This window comes from Cydia amplana, chromosome 27 (assembly GCF_948474715.1).
Source record: "Cydia amplana chromosome 27, ilCydAmpl1.1, whole genome shotgun sequence".
Classification (NCBI taxonomy): domain Eukaryota; kingdom Metazoa; phylum Arthropoda; class Insecta; order Lepidoptera; family Tortricidae; genus Cydia; species Cydia amplana.
Genome location: NC_086095.1, coordinates 5,325,007 through 5,348,437, shown reverse-complemented (window position 1 = coordinate 5,348,437; position 23,431 = coordinate 5,325,007). Strand labels below are relative to the sequence as shown.

The following is a 23,431-nucleotide window of genomic DNA, read 5'->3' as shown; positions in this document are numbered from 1 at the left end:
AACCCTACGTGTTACAGATAGCCCCCTCTGCAGGGCGTGCATGGAGGCAGAGGAGACAGCCGCCCACGTCATTCTCGAATGCCCAGGGGTGGCAGAATACCGAGCACAACACCTCGGCTCACCGGGGTCGCTCCCAGAAGTCGTCGGCAACGTCAAGGGTCTGCTAGGCTTCCTGGTAGAGCTGGGTTGGCAGGAATAGGCCGCCAACCCATCACGCAAAATAGGCGCAATAATATGACGTCGAGTTGCGGAAACCAAGCCCGCGAATACCTATAACCTATATATAACCACTCTCGTGTCTTACGTAAGCGTCTACGTTGCGTCAAGTCTGATATTTCCATTATGCAACGCAAAAGTGGAATAATTGCATGCATGTCCGAAATTATGGTCATTTAAAGTCAATGACCATGTGGTGTTAAGGCCCCGTAGGTTCGTGTCTTTCTCTCGCTCTCACTGAGCGTAAGCGTGAACAAACTGGATCTGCGCGCTCGAGACCGCGGATATAAGAATAAGAATTTATAAATTAATTTATTCATGGCAACCTAAAACTACATTTCATACAAACGTATTACAAAAAGTATATTTAAAGCATAAAATGTTTCCCACGAAATGGTCCCGCCTCAACCGTTCAAGTTAATATCATGTTTTTAAATTTTAATTTGTTGTATGTTTAACAAAAAAAAATGTAATCGATGTGTTTTATTTTTATTTTCTTTTGTTCAGAGGTAAATTGTTACACAAAGTAATTCTGAATGTAAAGCTCTACTCGCTTTATTGTTTTGCTACAAAATATTTTTGGGTAGAAAATACATATTAAAATTTTACTAAAAAAATCCTAGCCGCCTTTGTGTGGTGTTACGTTTTTTTATGAGACTCCATCGTTTGTAATTACTAATAACCATCAGCCTTGAAGTCAAGACTTAATTGCCCATTTGTATGTATTATTGTAGGCTATAACTACATTTTCTATAGACCTTCACAAAACTGACACCCAACCCAAAATCAGTATAAAAAACTGCAGATGTTTTTTCTTTGTTTCAATCGTACTTATGTGGTTCTGAGCCGAAATAACCCAAAAGTTATTTTTTCGAAAAAAATTAAATGGTACGCTTTAAATCGCGATTTTTCAGTAGTTGGGTTTTAGTTTTTGATCTAACTCTCATTTTGGGGTTATACTTTCGTGATATTTGAATTCACTGTCCTTTTTTTGTGTAAAAGCGCCTTCACATTCGATACATTTCTGCATTTCACAAGTTTTAAAGTCTATGACCACTACGAGAAAAGGTAATAGGTAGGTATATAAATATAGCTGGTCAAGCAGATCTTGTCAGTAGAAAAAGGCGGCAAATTTGAAAAATGTAGGCGCGAAGGGGTATCGTCCTATAGAAAATTTGAATTTCGCCCCTTTTTTACTGACAAGATTTGGTTGACCAGCTATATATATAGGCTATTTATTGTTTCCTTTGCGTCTGGAGGGGCGCGGGGCGAGTTTGGTGGATAGGTTTAGTACTTGTTAGTTGTTAGTTTAGATTAATATTTAGTAGTAGTGTTTAGTTTTAAGAGTAGGTACCTATAGTTGATTTTAATGTAATTTTTTTATTTTATTTATTGTCTATTATGATAATATATGATTATTATTAACCACCATTTTTATTTTCCAGAATCCAAGATGGCCGACTCCCAAGTGCGCGCCTTCTACGCCGGAAAGAACTTCTTCATCACCGGCGGCACTGGCTTCGTAGGGCTGTGCCTGCTGGACAGGATCCTGAGGAGTCTACCTGACGCTGGCAAGGTGTACCTGCTGATGCGGCCGAAGAAAGGGAAGAAGATTGAGGAACGGCTTGAGGAGTTTCCGAAGAATCCGGTGAGAATTACTTTAATTCCAAAACTCATTAGTCTAAGCCCAGAGTGGGCAGTGTATATCTAAGATATACATATTACATCTACCCCAAATACTTAGGAAGGAAAAATGTCCCCCCTGGATTGCGGAGATTCCGAGGAACTAATTGAGTAGGTACCAATTGGGAAAGCTTAATAGAAAAAGAATCAATGTGCAGATCTACAGATGTAGTGTATTTTCACGGAAAATCTTATTGCAAAGACATACAGCCAAAAACGTCACTTTTGACACTTGTTTGACACTGATGACATATCCAATCCATATCGTTTCAATACCTAATAATTGACGTATCTTAAAGTTCGAATATGGCTGGTAAGGTCTACTTTAAGTTGCCTTTCCACTAAGATGGAGATGAGAAGAGACTCGCTTCCCTTCTCATCTCCGCTTATGTCTGTCTCAGTGGTACGGCAACCTTAAGAATGTTTCTATCAGTTTGCACTTCCCAAATAGTCAAAGAACTATTCTCACAATTTTAATTAAATTTCTCACATTACAGATCTTCGAAACTCTCCTCAAAACCAACACGCCCGACATCTTCAAGAAACTAGTCCCCGTGGCCGGCGACGTCGGGGAACCAAACCTGGGACTCAGCGCTGAAGACCGTCAGCTGCTGGTCGACAATGTCAACGTCATCATACATTCGGCTGCTACGTTGGATTTTGAGGAGGGCTTAAAGCCGACAGCGAGGATTAATGTTCTTGGGACGAGAAGAGTGATGGAGCTGGCTGGGCAGGCTAAAAATTTGAAGGTATGTTTTAAAGCTCAGCTCGTTTTTTTTTTTTTTTTCAGTTTTTTTTTTTTCTCCGTTTTTATTATATTATTTTTTCTTTTTTTATGCACTTGTTGACCGAACGTTAGCGAAGGTCTCCTTTTCAGGCCGCGTAGCCAACGTGTCAATCGCTAACGCTCCGTGGCGATCGAAACGCAACTGTCACTGTCGCTCTAATATGGAAGAGATTGTCGATTGTCACCTTGGCTCAGTGGCGTAACTAGGGGGGGGCTGGGGGGGGCACGTGCCCCGGGCGCCGTCCAAGGGGGGGCGCCAAAATGGGCAAAAGACCTCCCATAGAAAATGGACCAGCCAAAATGTACACAACAGTAAATTTTTTTTTTCGCTACTTGGTTGGGGGTTGGTCTCATAGTAAAAATTGCTCAGTATAATCCCAAAACCTCCCTGGCAACGGAAATGCAGTTATTTTTTAGCCATCCTGTGCCCTGTATACAGTGTGGTCCAAACCTTGACCTCAAAAAAATTTTTTTAGAGTCCTCGTCGTTGGTTATCAGAATATACCCCATGTATGTTAGCCGATTTTTCGTAGTTTTCGAGTTTAACTTTTAACTTTTGTTAAGAAATTCCGGGGTGAAGCTTTGCGTTGCTTTTATGCCTTCTAATAATTGTTCGTGGTATTTGCACTGATAACATGAAATAGCGATAGGGAAGTGACCCCATAAAATAATAGTAGAAATAACAAAAGAGGATTTTTGTAATGAATTACTAATTTGGAAGCTTTCCACCTCAGTTCCTTTAACCGGCGACTCTGACAAATTATAACTATAAAGTATCACTTTTTTGACCTTTTAAAAAAACGTAGGGTCTGCAGTTTCTAAAATAACCAAAAGTCCTTGAAATCGCTTGTATTTTTTATTTATTTAGGTAAGGGCATCATCTAAGCTTGACATGCTTGAACGTAAAAGTTTGTCTTTTTTTCCCAACTCAGTCAAGTGAGGATGCTGATTTTATTTTAGCAACTGCGCCGTTTGTAAAGGATTATGTTACAAAAAGAAATATTCAAAAAAGTTCAATAGTTTTTTTAATAAATAATTGCTTCACCCCGGAATTTCTGAACAAAAGCTAAAAGTAATAAAAATCATAATTCGAAAACTACGAAAAGTCGGCTAACATACATATTCTGATAGCCCACAGCGTGAGGAATCTAAAAAAAAATTTTGGACGGCAAGGTTTGGACCAACCTGTATAACACATGCCGTGCCAACATCGCTCGTTCTGTGATACAAGAATGCCGTTAAAAACCTGTGTCAGGTATTGAGAGCATTCTATCCAGAGTTTCGGTGTGGGATCGGGAGAATTTAGTCCAATTCAATCCCACCAAGGCTCAATTTTGCGCGTTTACCGCTAAGAAAACCTCATTTTTCAAGGCACAACCCTTCCCATGTCAGGGAGTATTGGGAGCCTCGGTGTTGACATCTCCATCAGTGACGTCCAATAATTTCGTAGCCACCTTTCTGGGTAGGCTGCGCTCGTATCCAAAAAACTCGGTGTGCTCAAAAGGGAGGCGATACTTTACTCTGGGGCAGACAGATCCATAGGCGTACCCACGGTGGGGCAAGGTGGGGCAGTTGTCCCACCCTGGTCTCTGACCATAAGCTAAGAAACTCTGTTTCAACCGTACCCTGTTACAACGTCCCCAGCCTCCCCTACTTCTGCCCCACCCCTTAAAAATGCTGCGTACGACCATGGATCTGCCCATATAATGAGTACTGCTGTCACCTTTGGGCAGGAGCACCTAGATGCCACCTTGGTCCCTTCAAATCAGTCCAAAGGCGCGCTATGAATAGTCTACGATTCCAAACTTACAAGCGATATTGAATCTTCAAGTCAAGTTCAAAAAAGAAGTGCATAAGTTTTAAAAAGGTCGGCAACGCGCATCATGTAACGCCCCTGGAGTGTAGACGTCCATAGGAGGCGGTGACGGCTTACCATCAGGTGTGTCGTAAGCTTGTTAGCCACCGATGGACTAAAAAGCGGCCAAGTGCGAGTCGGACTCGCCCATGAAGGGTTCCGTATTTAGGCGATTTATGACGTATAAAAAAAAAACTACTTACTAGATCTCGTTCAAACCAATTTTCGGTGGAAGTTTACATGGTAATGTACATCATATATTTTTTATAGTTTTATCATTCTCTTATTTTAGAAGTTACAGGGGGGGGGGAGACACATTTTACCACTTTGGAAGTGTCTCTCGCGCAAACTATTCAGTTTAGAAAAAAATGATATTAGAAACCTCAATATCATTTTTGACGACCTATCCTTAGATACCCCACACGTATGGGTTTGATGAAAAAAAATTTTTTGAGTTTCAGTTCGAAGTATGGGGAACCCCAAAAATTTATTGTTTTTTTTCTATTTTTGTGTGAAAATCTTAATGCGGTTCACAGAATACATCTACTTACCAAGTTTCAACAGTATAGTTCTTATAGTTTCGGAGAAAAGTGGCTGTGACATACGGACGGATAGACAGACGGACAGACAGACAGACATGACGAATCTATAAGGGTTCCGTTTTTTGCCATTTGGCTACGGAACCCTAAAAAGCGGCCAAGTGCGAGTCGGACTCGCCCATGAAGGGTTCCGTATTCAGGGAATTTATGACGTATTAAAAAAAAACTACTTACTAGATCTCGTTCAAACCAATTTTCGGTGGAAGTTTGCATGGTAATGTACATCATATATTTTTTTTTAGTTTTATCATTCTCTTATTTTAGAAGTTACAGGGGGGGGGGGGGGGGACACACATTTTACCACTTTGGAAGTGTCTCTCGCGCAAACTATTCAGTTTAGAAAAAAATGATATTAGAAGCCTCAATATCATTTTTGAAGACCTATCCATAGATAGGACACATACATGGGTTTGATGAAAAAACGTTTTTTGAGTTTCAGTTCTAAGTATGGGGAACCCCCAAAATTTATTGTTTTTTTTTCTATTTTTGTGTGAAAATCTTAATGCGGTTCACATAATACATCTACTTACCAAGTTTCAACAGTATAGTTCTTATAGTTTCGGAAAAAAGTGACTGTGACATACGGACGGACAGACAGACGGACGGACAGACAGACAGACATGACGAATCTATAAGGGTTCCGTTTTTTGCCATTTGGCTACGGAACCCTAAAAACACTTTTTTGCCTAAATCAAAAGTAAACTTTAATAAGTAAAAAGTAACCCTTTCGTTAGTTCATTTCGTTTGGGGGGGGGGGGCGCAAATTTGGTACCTGCCCCGGGCGCCATATCCTCTAGCTACGCCACTGCCTTGGCTAGGCCGGCTGCTTGGATAAAAATGCTTTCGTATGTCTGGATATCTACTCTACAGGCCTCTACAGCCGATTATCGTGAAATTTTGCTGGTTCAATAATGATATAGATTTTCTTATCGATTCAGTTTTTGTTTTCTTTTAAATGGCGGAGTCATAAATGCATTTATTTTGTTTTAAGCTAATATGCTCGCAAGGTCTAAAGCTCACAGAGCCACTAGTAACTAAATAATGAACTATAAGTATAATAAAATGGGATCAGGCCCCTGTTTCATGAGAAAAGCAATGACCCCCCGTTTAGGTCATGGTTCGTCTAACATGTCTAACGGCGTAGTAACGCTTCGAATGTGATGGATCTTTGGACCGGGCATGGCGCAGAACGAGTTTTAGGTCTACCAGCTACCACTTATCTCAGGCGGTTGTTTATACGGTGATATTCTAGTAGAAGGTAGTTGAGTTTTAGGATTAATAGTATAGTATATACAATATATTTTTATTTAGGTACTTAACTTAATTCAAATTAGCGATGTTAATTAGCTGACTAGCTGACTGAATTAGGTTTTTATTTGTGTCTTTCTACATCTTCATCTCTGTTCTTTGGTTTGCTTCGTATTCTATAAGTTCTACGACGAGTGATCGGTGACCACTTTCTATACAAAATACAAAACACAAAACTGAAGTGTCGCTCAGCCCTGACCGGGATCGTTAAATTCTAGCTTGATTCATCCGTAATCTATCTCTACCTAAGGTAAACGTACTGGTGCTCGACACAGTCCCAGTACATGTCATCTTGAAACTTAAGTCATTGTCAATAGAGGTGACAGCATCTATTGGGCATTAGCATGTCGATCATTCGTACGTTTAACTTACGTCATGAGAAAGACACTAACAACAAACATCTCATTTCAGGTCATGGTCCACGTATCATCAGCGTACGTCAACTCCTACCTCCACGAGGCTAGAGAAAAGCTTTACGACGCACCAGAAGACGTCGAACAAGTCTTAGCCTTAGTCGACACCCTTTCTGACGAAGCCCTTTCCGTTGTTGAACCAAAACTGTTGAAAACACATCCAAACTCTTACACTTTCACTAAGCATTTAGCTGAACATGAGGTCGCGAAGTATGCTGACAAATTCCCGTGTACTATAGTGAGACCTAGTATGATCGTCGCTGCTTGGAAAGAGCCGGTTCCCGGTTGGACCTGTTCAAAAGTTGGGCCTCAAGGTTTCCTAATGGGTGCCTCAAAAGGCGTTGTCCGAAGACTGCCGCTAGCTGTCAATAACATCGCGGATTATATTCCTGTAGATGTAGTGGTTAACGAACTGTTGGTAGCTGGTTTTCAATCTGCAAAATCTAACACAGGTCTGCTTGCTATATACCATTGCACTTCGTCAACTCAAAAGCCTTACCGCTGGGCGATGCTTGAAGATACTATTAATGAAACATTACACAAATACCCGTTGAAAAGCGCCGTTTGGTATCCGCATCTCAAATTCGTCAATTCCCTCCTAATGTTCAGAATTTCCGCCATCTTTGTCCACTTCATACCAGCAATTCTCCTAGATTTGCTTTTACGTGTGACAGGAGGCCGCCCTATCCTGTTTAGATTACATAGAAACGTTTGGAACTCTCTAAACAGACTTGAAAAGTTTATCTTTACTGAATGGAAGTTCCACAATACTAATTCTATTGAGCTAGCTAGTAAAATGAATAGCACTGACAGTAAGGTGTTCTATATAGATATATCTGATATTGAATGGAGATCTTACTTTACCGCTTTGCATTTGGGTGTAAGAAGATATCTAAATCGTGAGAAAGAATCTACTTTAGAGGCAGCGAGAGGAAAAGATACTATATTGCTGGTGCTTCACGTAATTTGGCAGCTTTTGATAATTTATCTTTTCTGGTATATCGTAGCTTGCTTGACTGGTTTAACCATGACACAAAGTGCGTGGTGTGTGCCGGCGTTATATATTTTATACAGTTATTTATAGACTGTTTTTTAGCTTTAGTTGTAAGTTTCGTGGAGTATCTTAGACATGATCATTTTCGCCGTTAAACGCAATGATTTATAACTCAAGAGGTTATAGGCGTCCCAAAATTGAAGCGCTTACCTTGTGACAAATTGGACAAGTTGCCTTTAGTCGCGGCTGGACAAGCGAGAAATGTGCACGTGCTAACGAGCTCCCGCACACCGAAAGAGAAGAGACGACCTTATGTTTAACAACGAGTGTGACAAAGATGATGGAATGAGATAATTAATCAAAAATAACAGATTTCTTCGTAGGCACAGAAATAAATATGGAAGTATTTTTTGTGCTCCTCAAGTATGAGTATAACCTATCTATGGTTATATAATATCATTGGTTAAACGTAAGTTTAGCGAACCTAATATGTATAGAATTAGACCAAGAAAAGTCTGCAGCGATTTTGATAGCCCACGCAGTGCAAGTGTTATTTACACGTCATAAATTCAAAGAAGTTTGACGTTTAAAATGACACTTGCACTGCGTGGGCTATCAATATCGCTGCAGACTTTTCTCGGTCTGACTCTAAGTTTAAATATAACTTACATGTCTGGTTTAACTGTAAATGTAAGTTAGTCAATAAATAAATAAACAATACTTTGTTGAAAAAAAAATAAAAAAAATTCATGATGTGGGAATGATTTCATGAAGTGATCGGTTGGCCACGTCATGAAAAAGTCAAACCTAACCTAACCATACCATGAAGTACTGTGCGCTTTATTTCAATTAACTTTATATTATAAGAAATGTACGTACAGATGGTTTGATACTTTAATTATAATATAATGCTTTACGACCTACGTACTTATTAATGTATCGTGACATATAAAAAGGGTGCTTAGGCCGTTTCAATCGCCCACAAAAGTTTTTTTATAGGTAACGACATACATAATTATGTTAATTTAACAATAAGTTTGTTATAAATATTATTTTATTTTATTTAGTACGGACAAAGGTAATTTTAATTTGGTACTATAGTTTCGTTGTTATAATTATAAATGATATTTATATACAATACACTTGTTATTATTACAGAAATAGATTTAACAAGGCTATAACTTTTGTTAATTGAAATACGATTGTTGACAGGGACAGGACTTGCTCCAAAGATTGACTTATTTATTAAAAATTTGTTCAAAACTTGTGTCACTTACCTATACTTCGAGCAACACTGGGATGGGAGTCGGCATTCGCACTATTTCCCCTCTGCCGAGGCCATAGAGAAATAAGTAAGACAAGAGTGCTCACTCCATACATCAGTTCAGACTATTAATTTCAGTGTCTACATCTAGCATCGAGTAGCGGAACTATCAGTACTGCTACTTGACAATAGATGTAGCACCGACCGGAAAGTCTTATCTCAACAGCATAAGACTTTCCGGTCGGTGCTACATCTATTGTCAAGTAGCAGTACTGATAGTTCCGCTACTCGATGCTAGATGCTAATAGTCTTTTTGGTACTAAAACTGATGTATGGAGTGAGCACTGTAGTATTTTTTTCTCTATGCCGAGGCACATGTCCAACTGGGCATAGCGCGGTGCGTGTAATGTGTGTTGTTACTCACCCGTACACAAAAAGAGATCGAGGTGTGCAAGATTTGTCTTTGACGTGTGTCATTTTCTATGTACCTATTTGTGTCGTAATTACAGATTGAATTTTGTATAGTAGTTAGTGAGAAGTGCGACTGTGTGCACGTTTCCCCCCGCAAAAATGGCAGACCGATTTGTACGCTAAGATATCGCTTGGTCTACTCCCTTCCGACGTGTCGGAAGCCGGTGTTGCTCGAAGCATTTACGTTCATAACTTTCTTTTAACTTTACCGTAGCATAGAGAAATATAATAAGACAAGAGTGCTCACTCCATACATCAGTTCAGACTATTAATTTCAGTGTCTACGTCTAGCATCGAGTAGCGGAACTATCAGTACTGCTACTTGACAATAGATGTAGCACCGACCGGAAAGTCTTATGCTGTTGAGATAAGGCTTTCCGGTCGGTGCTACATCTGTTGTCAAGTAGCAGTACTGATAGTTCCGCTACTCGATGCTAGATGCTAAATAGTCTTTTTGGTACTAAAACTGATGTATGGAGTGAGCACTCTATGTATTTTTTTCTCTATGACCGTAGTCCTAAGGTAAATGACAATATAAGCAGGGTTCGAAAGGATAATTATCAATGATAGTTATCTGGATAATTATCGTGATTATTATGCCTGATATTTATCGATTTGTAATAACCTAAAATATATTTTAAACCGGTTCGGTAAATTACTGGACTTAGTATTATCTAATGATTTTTTACGCGTTAGCGGTTGTGCTGCACCCCTAGTTCCTATCGACCCATATCATGAGCCCTTAACTATTCGAATTAAGCTTACCACTGTCGTCCCGCTTCATACAGCCCCTCGGGTTAAATATTTTTACAACAAAGGTGACTACACGTCTATTAATAATGAGCTAGCGACTGTTAATTGGGAGAATGAGTTTTCTGACCGTACTTTAGATCAAGCTTTGGATTTCTTTTACGTAACTTTTAAAAAACTTAGGAATAAATTTATACCCAGTAAAACAATTAAAAAGGATAATTATCCGGTATGGTATTCCCTCTCATTGAAAAAAGCAATCAAGGAAAAATACAAATATTTGAAGAAATATAAAATATACAAGAATTTATCAGATTTAGTTTCATATAACTTTCTTAGAGAAAAAGTACGCAAATTAGAAGATACATGTTTTACTTCGTATATGCACCAGATGGAAAAAAATATTACCACTAACCCAAAACAATTTTGGTCGTTTGTGAAGTCTCGTGCATCCTCTCAGGGTTTACCCAGCAGCCTTAACTATGGTAACAGAATATTTAATTCAGGTTTAGATATTTGTAATGCTTTCTCAGATTATTTTTCTACCACCTTCGCAGCCTCAAGCGTAAATATCGACTCACCCTATCCTACTAGGTATGACTCAGAGGCTAGCTTAAATAGCATTGAAATTAATCCTGACGTTGTCACTAATATATTACTGAAATTAGATCCCTCAAAGTCAGCGGGACCTGATGAGCTACCTGCCCAGTTCCTAATTAACTGTGCTAAGAGCTTGGTGTGTCCCATTGTTTTACTCTTTCAGCGTTCATTCGCCGAGTGCTCAATACCCTCAATATGGAAGTCGGCTTTTATCACCCCCGTGCATAAAAAGGGTCCGAAAACGGAAATAACTAATTATAGACCGATATCGAAATTGTGTATAATTTCTAAAGTACTTGAAAAAATTGTATTTAAACAAGTATACGATACTTTTAAACATTCTTTTAATGATTATCAGCACGGTTTTTTGCAACGAAGGTCAACTGTATCCAATCTTGTTTTACTGAATGATTATGTCACTGAAGCATTGGATGGTGGCCTTCAGGTAGACGTCATATATACTGACTACAGCAAGTGTTTCGATAGGATTGATCATAGGTTACTGATATCCAAGTTATATGACATGGGAATACATGGGGATTTACTGAGGTGGTTCTCCTCGTATATCAATAATAGGTCTCAGGCTGTCGTAGTCAATAACTATATATCTGGATGGGTGTCAGTCCCAAGCGGCGTCCCTCAAGGGTCCCTGCTCGGTCCGTTATTATTCAACATTTTTGTTAACGATATAGGCAAGTGTTTTTTTGCACTCTAAACTTCTTTGTTTTGCGGATGACATGAAAATCATTAAAAATATAAAATCCAATTATGACTCAATGTTATTGCAATCCGATCTAGAACGTCTTGATGAGTACTGTGGAATAAATAAGTTAGAGCTTAATCCCTCCAAGTGCTTTTCGTTAACATTTTCCCGTCAACGCAATGTAACTCCCACATCATATATAATAAAGGGCTACCCGCTCGAGAAAATAACGTATATGAAGGACTTGGGTGTTATTCACGATTCTAAACTTATATTTGACAAGCATATAGATAATATTATTAGTGGAGCACTAAAAGCGCTAGGTTTTATAATGCGAAATTCTGTATACTTCACCCAAGCTAAAACCCTTAAAGTGCTATATTGCGCATATGTCAGGAGTAAACTGGAGTACGCGTCACAGGCCTTGCTATAATACTTACATTGACCGAATTGAACGCGTTCAGAAAAAGTTTATAAAATATTTATGCTATAAACTGAAATATCCCTATAGTTCATCCAATTATTTAAGTATTTGTAAGAAACACCATCTAGTCCCTTTGCGAAAAAGACGTGATATATCTGACATTACTTTTCTCCTGAACATCACCAGTGGCGTAACTGACTGTTCCGAGCTACTTGGTAAACTTTCTTTCAATACTCCCTATCGTTCTAAAAGGTACTATCCCCCATTATCTGTTAAGACTGCATCCTCCAAGTATAGACAGAATAGCTTCCTAGTTCGTGCGAGTCGAAGGCTCAATGAGCTGTCGAAGGAACTTGATATCGATATATTCAATTGTAAAGTTCCCAATGTAAGGCATAGTTTGGTTGAGCGGTGTTTTATGTGAGCGACCTTCCTACCAATGTATTTAATTCATGTATACTTTTTGTTTTTTTTTCTAATTAGGCGAGCAAAATGCATTAAAATTAATTTATTCAACTAAGTGTATTGGCGCCTTGATAGCGACATTACATAATTATGTATTATTTAACTGTATACCGTTATGATAATTTTACTTTATTTTGTTTTCATCGCTCGAATTTTGAGACCTCTGACATTCCAGGCGCTAATGTACTAAGTAGGTATTAAACTTATTAAACTTAGGATCTATTGTAAGGCTTCTATTGCCATTTTCAATTATGTTTTTTTTCTCTTTTTTTCCTTCTCTTTTTGTACGCATGTGTGTGTGCGTAGGTGCTAGCATTAGTTTTAAATTTAATACTTTGTAACTACCTGTGAGTTCCTGTAATTGGCTTCCTGTTTTTAATATTACTATCTATTTAAAGTTTGTAGCTGTTGGTTCTCCTTAACATAAATAAATAAATAAATAAATAAATAAATAAAAAACGCCCCAATCATTATTTTTTATTATCAAAGAATTCAAAGAAAATAAATATAGCACCAACCATACTTGGGATAATTATCCGATATTTATCGGATAATTATCAAAGACTATAATATTTCGAACCCTGAATATATGTATTCAGTGTGTCTTCCCAGTAATCTATCAAAAGACAAGAAAGTCATACATTTTAAAGCAATAGAAACAGGTCACTGTGTATGGTTTTTAAATGTATGAAGAGTGATATCGAAAGGTTGAACTGCATGTAAATTCACTCTTTACTGCGAGGGCGAAGTATATTTTATACATTGCAGTTGAAATATAAGTAGTTCATCTGTCCCAATCCTAAACTTTTTTTTTATATAAAGTTCCCTTTATCATATAGAAACGGGAATTATACTCAGTAAAAAATATTGAAAGACTATTAATTTTTTTTATTTTTGTAATGTAGGTAGGTATGTTTAAATATTGTGGAGGTGGTCGTTAATAAATGTTTATTTTTTAAATGTCTTGTTTTATTTCTATATGGGAAACAAAGGTACGAGGGATCTGAAGAGTTTTAACCACAAATTACTGAGGGAAAAGCAAAAAATAATGATATGTAACGTATATATTATAAAATATTAATTATAATATATAAAAAAACCCCTGCGCTATATTCCAAAAAAAAAAACAATTTAAACAACAAGAGTTTTGGAAAAGAGCTGATCAGATACTCTTCCAGCGGATCGATTTCTACATTTCTACGTAAAAAAAAAACCCGCATGAACATATAACAACCCTCTTTTTGCGTCGGGGCTTAAAAAATATGTTTGATAATCACCATTTCACAAAAACGTGGTGTCGTTTTTAGGACAGATCAAACGAGAGCCCATGATAGTGATCTTTTGCAAATTAATTAAGTACCTACCTATTTCCACGGTATTTCATAAAATTAACATAACCACCATTGCCACCATCACGCACACAAATGTTTGAATGAAAGCACTACTCGACAACAGATGGCAGTACTGACTACGTCAAAAAAAATGATTTTAAAAACACATAGGATCCGTCTAAGCTAACTTTGCAATGATTTGAACAGAAAAAAGTGAGGCAGTTTCATTATAAATGTCATATTTTTCATGCAGAGTTAGCTTATACCGACTCTACACAGAGGTTGAAAAAGTGCTACTTGACAACAGATGGCAGCACGACTTCGTTAAAAAGTACAGTGTTTTTAAAACGTAAGAATAATAGTATTTTATACGATCGTGATATAATGGAGAGGAGAGCTTTTCAGTCGAGTACCGTATTTAGGCAACGAAGCTGAGTTGCCTAAGTAAGGTACGAGATTGAAAAGCTCCAAAGTGTCCCGTTTACCTCTATTCTTTTAAACAGTTCTCTTACGCTAGAAAGGTGGAACAATCAAAGTTCTTGAATTTTGTACTTATGTGCAGTCGAAGTCGAAATAAAGTTAAAATTACTGAAACATGAAGCTCGTGTATACATATTTTAGATACTTTGTCCGCATCGATATCTTTGACCCCCCAAGACAGTTCATGTTCACCATGAAATGTTGTCACACACTTATGTGATTACATGCGACTGTGAACTTTGTCCCGTCGTATTATGGTTCATTACAAATTGCCGTGACTTGTCTGACGATTGCCACCCCTGTCATTATGTGGGTGATGGTGGGACAGTGCTTGAATTAATGTGTCGATATAATTAAAAGTATCAAGATTAATTCTTCATTATACGCACACTTCCACGTTAGTTTACTGCATAATAAACTATAGTTGGTCAAACCAATTTGTCAGTAAATAAGAACCAAAAATCTATACCCATCCTTTTCTTTTGGGTGCTAGTACTAGTGTGAGACAAAGATAGTATGATTATCTCTGTCTATGTTTGAAATGAGACAGTCCTTTGACATTTGACAAACTATAGTTTATTGAAGTAGGCATATTACAATGCGCTTATGAACGTCAAATAAAACTACACCAACTCCAACCCTACACCTTAGTCTCGAGAAGATTTAAATCCCCCCTCAATTGGAGGAGGAGTACACTTCAGTATACTTACTCAAATCAAAGAGAATATAGTGTATAGAGGCTTATTGTCATAGTAAATTTTGTAATCACAGTATTTACTGCCATCTTTTGACACAGGATTAAAAGTAAAAATGAAAAATAACAAAAATACTCGTAGCTATATTTTTACACAATAAACTTAGTAGCATGACTAGCATTAGGTTACCTATGTAGTAGATATTGTGTGTGATATAGCTATAGTTTGTCAAACGACTGTCTCATTTCAAACATAGATAGAGAGAATCATACTACTTTGTCTTACACTAGTTTTTTTATTCTTATTTACTGACAATTTGGTTTGACCAAGTATAAGCTACATCGCGCTGAAAATGGTATCGATACTTTTTTCAGAGCTGACCCCATCTCTAGCGCTTTTCTGTCATCGGCCGCCATCTTGGATAATTTATTTGAATTCCGAACGCTACCGGCGGCGCGCGTCACGAAAACGCGGGAAATTCGCGAGTGCACAGACAAGGATGTTTTAAAAAGTGTAGTGCAGTGATATGGTGTAAAAGGTATGTATTAAAATTAGAGACACATTTTTCGCTGGGTGAGAATACGTTTGTACCATACGCCACTTACATTGGTTTACAGGAGAGCGAAAAGTTTTACATTTAGGAAATATTGAATATATTTATCATTTAGGCACATATGTTTAGTACTAAACTAAACTAAACTAAATTGCCATATCCGTTTTTGATGAGTAGGTAAATGTTAAACGTACAATGTATGATATGACACAAAAGTTTTGGATATGTCACATTTTTGTGATAGTTTTCTGTTAACAGAGTGTAATTATCCTATAGTAAAATGCGGATATGGCACAACATTTTTGAAAAATATGTTTTTTCAAAAACCGATTAGTGTCAATTATAGCATATTTTTTGTTATTTTAGAAATCATTAAAAAACGATTTTGCTCAAAAATGGATATGGCACAAACGTATTCTCAGCCGGCGTTTTAGGAGTTTACGTTCGTCGTTAAATTTTAATGGGTTTCGGTTTAATATCGTGATAATACAGAGTATACAGACACGTGAATTTAGTCGTGTCACTTTTATTTATTTACTTTTTCTTTAAATTTTAAAGAGGGCAAAAGAAACTATGGGGCGTGAGAAACACTTCTAGGGAAAAAAACAGTTGGAGATAGAGTCAAACCAAAGAAAGTCTGCAGCGCAATAATTTGACAGCGAATTAAAAAACTACATATGGCAATGTTTTTTAGCAGTCAGTAAACGTCATGCACTATGGTATGTGTTTGTCAAAATCGTTTAAATATTCGTTGTGTTTTGTGATGAACGGAATAAACATGGTGAAACCTTACAAAACCGGCGTGCGGGAGTTACTTTTCCGCATGACGAATAATTTTACACTTGTAAAAAGTCAGCACGAGGTGATTCAAGCTGAAAAACGACAATGTTTACAAAATTTGGAGTTGATGACGGGTAAGTGGAATAAAACATCTTAATACTTCACCATATGAGGTACATATGGTGAAGTATTAAGATCACATATTATCTAAGAAGGTACTTAGATAATATAATATTGGTTTAGACTAAGGTTTCACAGCAAATTGAACACATCTAATAGGTATAGGCATACTTATTAACTTCCTCTAACATTTCGAGAAACTCATTGGTACTAGCCGGGTTTTGAGCTCGAACCCACAACCTCCATGCTTATGCTCACGGCATGGGTACCTACTAGTTAAAGCTAAAATTTATTTTTAATATATGTTTATTGTTCGTTCGTTTTTCCGAAACCTTAAGTTCGCAAATTTCGGGCAATTTCTAAGTCAATGTAATTACGCCTTAATTGGAGTAAAAGAGAAAGATGTCCGCATATTGAGAACTTCGGTGTTCGCGGTAGGCCCTCTGTACCTATTTACAGCCGTCGCGGATATTACAAAAGCTTAATAATTTTGATGAAGCCAAATGTCACATTCTCCCAATATTATTTATCAATATTAGTATAAGTCTACATATTAATAGTGACATAAATAAATAAAATAAAAAAAATAAATATTAGAGGACATTTTACACAAATTGGCTAAGCCCCACGGTAAGCTCTAGGCTTGTGTTGTGGGTACTCAGACAACGATATATATAATATACAAATACTTAAATACATAGAAAACAACCATGACTCAGGAACAAATATCTGTGCTCATCGCACAAATAAATGCCCTTACCGGGATTCGAACCCAGGACCGCGGCTTCACAGGTAGGGTCACTACCCACTAGGCCAGACCGGTCGTCCATCTATTGTTGGAATGAAATTTATTTTACCATAAAAATTAAGCTGTGCATACAGCTTAATTTTTTCATAGACGGTAAATATGGTAGAAATTTCACAAGTATCAAGACTATTTAATCCATTTTCTGTGGTGTTGTCGCATACCGATTTTTAAAAACTACTTTTAATCTAGCGCTGCAGACTTTCTTTGGTCTTACTCTAATTAAAGATATTAAAAACTAAATTAAATTATAATATTGAAAATAAAACTGCAATATAATTAATTAATTTTAATTAAATGCTTTAAAATACTCATGTAGAAGTGTAGTTTCTTTTCCGTGTTTTCTTGCCCCGAAAAAAATAAACAAGGTATATACGCGCGTTTCTTTTACACCACCGGACCATAAAACAATGTACAAATGGCGTACTTAATGCCAAATGACATTCTGTACCAGTAAACCGTAGGACTAAACATAGATTCAAACGGCGGTTTTGTGTATAATGGTGGATTTTTTCTTCGTAAATAAATTTCCCGATAAGTACAAACACCATTTTATCGAGTTATGATAATTTGATGCGGTTACGTTGCAATTTCACACGGCATTGTTTTCGTTTAGCCGTTGCATTGTATGAGCAGGTTGAAATTGAAAAAGCGGCCAAGTGCGAGTCGGACTCGCCCATGAAGGGTTCCGTATTTAGGGGATTTATGACGTATTAAAAAAAAACTACTTACTCTATCTCGTTCAAACCAATTTTCGGTGGAAGTTTGCATGGTAATGTACATCATATATTTTTTTAGTTTTATCATTCTCATATTTTAGAAGTTACAGGGGGGGGGGGGGACACACATTTTACCACTTTGGAAGTGTCTCTCGCGCAAACTATTCAGTTTAGAAAAAAAAATGATATTAGAAACCTCAATATCATTTTTGAAGACCTATCCATACCCCCGTATGGGTCTAATGAAAAAAAAATTTTTTGAGGTTCAGTTCTAAGTATGGGGACCCCCAAAATTTATTGTTTTTTTTTTCTATTTTTGTGTGAAAATCTTAATGCGGTTCACAGAATACATCTAAGTACTTACCAAGTTTCAACAGTATAGTTCTTATAGTTTCGGAAAAAAGTGGCTGTGACATACGGACGGACAGACGGACGGACAGACAGACAGACATGACGAATCCATAAGGGTTCCGTTTTTTGCCACTTGGCTACGGAACCCTAAAAACAGGGACGGATCTAGGGTAGAGCGAGTGGAGCGGCCGCTCTAGGCGCCGGATGGCAAGGGGGGCGCCAAAATGGCAAATGAAAAAAAAAGCTTTAAAAGGCGCGAGTGTGGCGAGGGGGGGGTTGTAAAATACGCTTGAAAACTTCAACGAAGGGCGCCAAAACCCGATTTCGCTCTACCCTGATCAAGGGCTCGGGCCGGCACTGCCTAAAAATGTGCATATTTAGTTATTTACGATAACTTTTATGGGTCACACTAGATTTCTCGCTTCTATTTTTCTCTTTTATCAAATAAAAAAAAATGTGCTATTATGCCACAGAATAACTAATAGTACTTATGCTCCAGAATGATATGTGGCTTTCCATCAGAGAAGGGTCCTAATGCTTAATAAGGACCTTTTTATAAGAATTTCTGATGGAATTCCAGATAAAAAGTACCTCATTGCACTTGAAGTGTAAGGACAAGGAAAGCCACATATGTCAAAACTTATTGTTTATAGCACATGTAGGCTTCGGTGAGGATCTGGGGGCCTAGCTAAGATGACAATCATTTGCACCCTTAGCGAACGAAACGCATCATTTCAGCCTCGGACTATTGGAGCTCTCACTGCCTTCGAGCGCCAAACTATCTCAACTGACATCGCCTTTCATTCTTTAGTTAACAATCTACTATTCTTTATCCACTTTAAAACAGTAACGACTTTCCACGTGAACTACTTATTATCTAAGCCAATAACATAATTTAAATTTGAGAAAATTGTCGGTAAATCGTTAGCAAGCCACTTAGAAAATGCTATTCAATTACTGGCCATACATTTTATATTTATAGGCACTGCCTATTACTATTACCTTACCTACAGTCTTTTCTAAAAATAGATAAGTACCTGGTGAATAAAAAAACTTGACTAAGTAAACTATTGTAGTCTCCTTCCCGAAAGAAAAAACAAATACATACCTACTATAGGTCATAGACTAGGAATCCTCTAGACGGAGTTTAGAGCAATTATTTCATGAAACCGATGCTGCCAAAAATACGGGGGTGCGGGGGGACAAGGTGACCAAAGATGGAGTAAAACTACCGTATATAGTGGCAGAGGGGGTAGCGTTACTATGCTCAGTCTAGAGGATGTCTTGTCTGTGCTATAGGTATGCTTATAATATTCGCAGAGTTCAATTTTTTTCTATAATCCCTTCAGATTGGGACCTAGTTAAATACAATTACAATGTGGATATGAAGTGTGTATAAAAGTATAACAATAATACCTTAAAAATATAAGTACCCCAACAAAGTAATAAATTTTATAAAGGCGGTTAAAAATTAATTAACCAAATGACAGATGCCAATTGCCAATCACAGATTAATCAAGATACTTGCAAAACTTTAGCAAGGACTGTCCTTATGGCTTCCGTAAATTTAGGCATCCCTAAACCCCATAACCTAAATATCAAGCAAATCTTGTCAGTAAAAAAGCGGCCAAGTGCGAGTCGGACTCGCCCATGAAGGGTTCCGTATTTAGGCGATTTATGACGTATAAAAAAAACTACTTACTAGATCTCGTTCAAACCAATTTTCGGTGGAAGTTTACATGGTAATGTACATCATATATTTTTTTTTAGTTTTATCATTCTCTTATTTTAGAAGTTACAGGGGGGGGGACACACATTTTACCACTTTGGAAGTGTCTCTCGCGCAAACTATTCAGTTTAGAAAAAAATGATATTAGAAACCTCAATATCATTTTTGAAGACCTATCCATAGATACCCCACACGTATGGGTTTGATGAAAAAAAAAATTTTGAGTTTCAGTTCTAAGTATGGGGAACCCCAAAAATTTATTGTTTTTTTTCTATTTTTGTGTGAAAATCTTAATGCGGTTCACAGAATACATCTACTTCCTAAGTTTCAACAGTATAGTTCTTATAGTTTCGGAGAAAAGTGGCTGTGACATACGGACAGACAGACAGACGGACAGACGGACAGACGGACAGACGGACAGACAGACAGACAGACAGACAGACATGACGAATCTATAAGGGTTCCGTTTTTTGCCATTTGGCTACGGAACCCTAAAAAGGCGCGAAATTCAAATGTTCTATGGGCCGCTATCCCTTCGCGCCTACATTTTTCAAATTTGCCGCCTTTATCTACTGTCAAGATCTGCTTGACCCAGTATATATGGGTTTCCGTCACAGAATAAGGTCCTTATTATCTGAAATTCCATCAGAAAAAAGTCCTTATTGCACATGAAGCATTTTAGGCCCCTTTTCTAATAGAAAGCCACATATTTCGAGAATTTTATCGACTTATAACAGCTTTATTCTTGACCATAGCCTAAGAGGTTTGGCTATCTGCCAATTTCATAGATATCGATAAACAGTCGATAACATTTTGTGTCTATCCCTACACAATGTTTAATATGCTAAAAAAATTGATTATAATTAGAACGCATTTGTACGAGTTTATATTATAATAATCTTGTTTATAAGAAAACTAGGTATAGAAGATCATAAATTTCAAGCGGATATTATAATTCGTAGGTACAGGAAACTTGTACCGTAAAATGGGGTGAGTAGGCGCAAAACTGACATTCAAACCTCGATAACATTTTATTTTTACATATGCAAACTGAATGGTGTATATAATAAGTATTCCGGACGTTTGTATTTTAGTTTTTATTTTATTTTGGGTAATTCCATTTCATAACTTTGACGATAAACAGGAAAACCCACCTCACCCCGTAGTCCCTCGTATTTGGGGTGAGTTGGGTTTTCATACAAAGGTGATTTTGGAAGACTGTTGGATCGATTTTTTATTATTATGAGTATTACTATAGCTCCATTTTAAATTGGACTACATTATTTTTGTAGCAGTAGCCTTAAAAACTCATCTCACCCCCCTTTCAACCCTTCTCTCCCCATTCATAACCCAACTCTCCCCGCGAACCCTACTCACCCCATTTTACGGTACCATAGAATTGAAAAAGATGCGACATGCATAAGTATAATATTAGAGCTAATATGAAACGAGAAATCATCTGTTTATTTCCTCATTAACCATAAGGAAAATATAACAATATTTACTCTTAATTGGAATACGTAATAGTTTAGGTAATTTGTCCTTATGATTGGATACCTAAACCTGCCTAAACTATTTACTATTTATTTATACGACTTTGTGTATATAAAATAGAATTAACTTAAAACTTTGTATGATTATAGTATTTTTTATATTTATAATTTTTGTATAACGGCCTTTTTTGGACACCATCATTTGTTTTATTTTTGCCTATAAATATACACCGTGCTCTTTAGTGGGACTTAAAAAAACATGTCTATGGTTCACTTATTTGTCAGAGATGACATTTAAAATAAGGTTGGCAACACTGTATTTCATTCAGTATTTTTTAAGTGGTCATTACACGAAATATCGTAAAATAGCCAAAAAGATACTGCGTGTATGCACAAATTATTTTTTGGGGCATAGACTAAAGACTTGTCTTGACAACTATAAGGTAGGGTTTTAAAGGTGTGTGCACGGCCCTTTAAATGACAAATAAAAGTACGGGAGTAGAAAAAATTAAAAATAAATGGTACGAAACAATCTTACACAATTTACCTATTTCTACAGTAAGCTCAATCAATGTTAAAATATTGTTAGTAGTAAATATATGACGATAAACCTACTGATAAAATTGATATACATTCAGTGCTTATCTAAACAAGTTATCACACATTAAAAGCTCTTACTGAGATTCAAACCTACATACATAGTCACAGAGTAAATAATAGTACTAGGAACAGAAGATTCACTCTAACAAAACGCGTCTATTACGAGAGATATGACCGCTAGGTGTTATTTCAACTCAGAATCAGAAATCAGAAAAAAATGACAGTTTTGTAACGCATTTTCACATAGGTACATTTTGTATGGACCGTTACAAAACTGACACCCAAAATTTGTATGAAAAATTGGGGACACTTTTTTCCTTGGTGTCATTCAATAGTACTCATGATTCTGAGTCTAAATAATCCAAAAGTTAATGGTTTTTCGAAAAAAACTAAATGGTACCATTTTTTCTGAAACCCCCCATAAGAGCAAAACAGCAGTAGGTACTGCAAACAACTGATGTTATTGAGGAATCGAGAACACACGTTTTAAAAATCACCTCGACTAATCGATCATCTCTTCCTCGCATTGTACGGGCATTTTACCACGGCTCATGGGAGCCTGGAGTCCGCTTGGCAACTAATCCCAGTAATTGGCGTGGGCACTAGTTTATACGAAAGCGACTGCCATCTGACCTTTCAACCCAGAGAGCAAACTAGGCCCGTATTGGGATTAGTCCGGTTTCCTCACAATGTTTTCCTTCACCGAAAGCGACTGGTAAATATCAAATGATATTTCGTACTGAAGTTCCGAAAAACTCATTGGTACGAGCCGGGGTTCGAACCCGCGACCTCCGGATTGCAAGTCGCACGCTCTTACCGCTAGGCCACCAGCGCTTCGACTAATCGATAGCCTTTGAAATTACTAACTATCGGTACTTACAATTCCAGTTATCACTATCACGGTGTCGCATTTTACCGCTTTGTCACGTCCACCATTATCTTTTTTTGCCACGACCTGTCAAGCTCGGCTGAACACGAAAATGTTACGTAATGATAATAGAGAGTTGTCGTATAACAAACAGCTGATATTGTGCAGTCACAGCAGAACTACTTACAGATGTACCGTGAAATGGGGTGAGTAGGGATCGCGGGGAGAGAAGGGTTGAAAGGGGGGTGAGGTGGATTTTTAAGGCTGCTACAAAAATAATGTAGTCCAATTTAAAATGGAGCTATAGTAATACTCATAATAAAAAATCGATCCAACAATCTTCCAAAATCACCTTTGTATGAAAACCCAACTCAC

General features: G+C 37.3%; 1 protein-coding gene across 1 annotated transcript; it reads left to right on the top strand.

The window, feature by feature from the left end:
* Positions 1-1,659: 1,659 nt before the first annotated feature.
* On the top strand, positions 1,660-7,949 carry LOC134660570 (putative fatty acyl-CoA reductase CG8306). Its single transcript, XM_063516346.1, has 3 exons — positions 1,660-1,864; positions 2,397-2,648; positions 6,860-7,949. The coding sequence occupies exons 1-3, from the start codon at positions 1,670-1,672 to the stop codon at positions 7,943-7,945; spliced, it is 1,533 nt and encodes a 510-aa protein (XP_063372416.1). The 5' UTR covers positions 1,660-1,669; the 3' UTR covers positions 7,946-7,949.
* Positions 7,950-23,431: the final 15,482 nt, after the last annotated feature.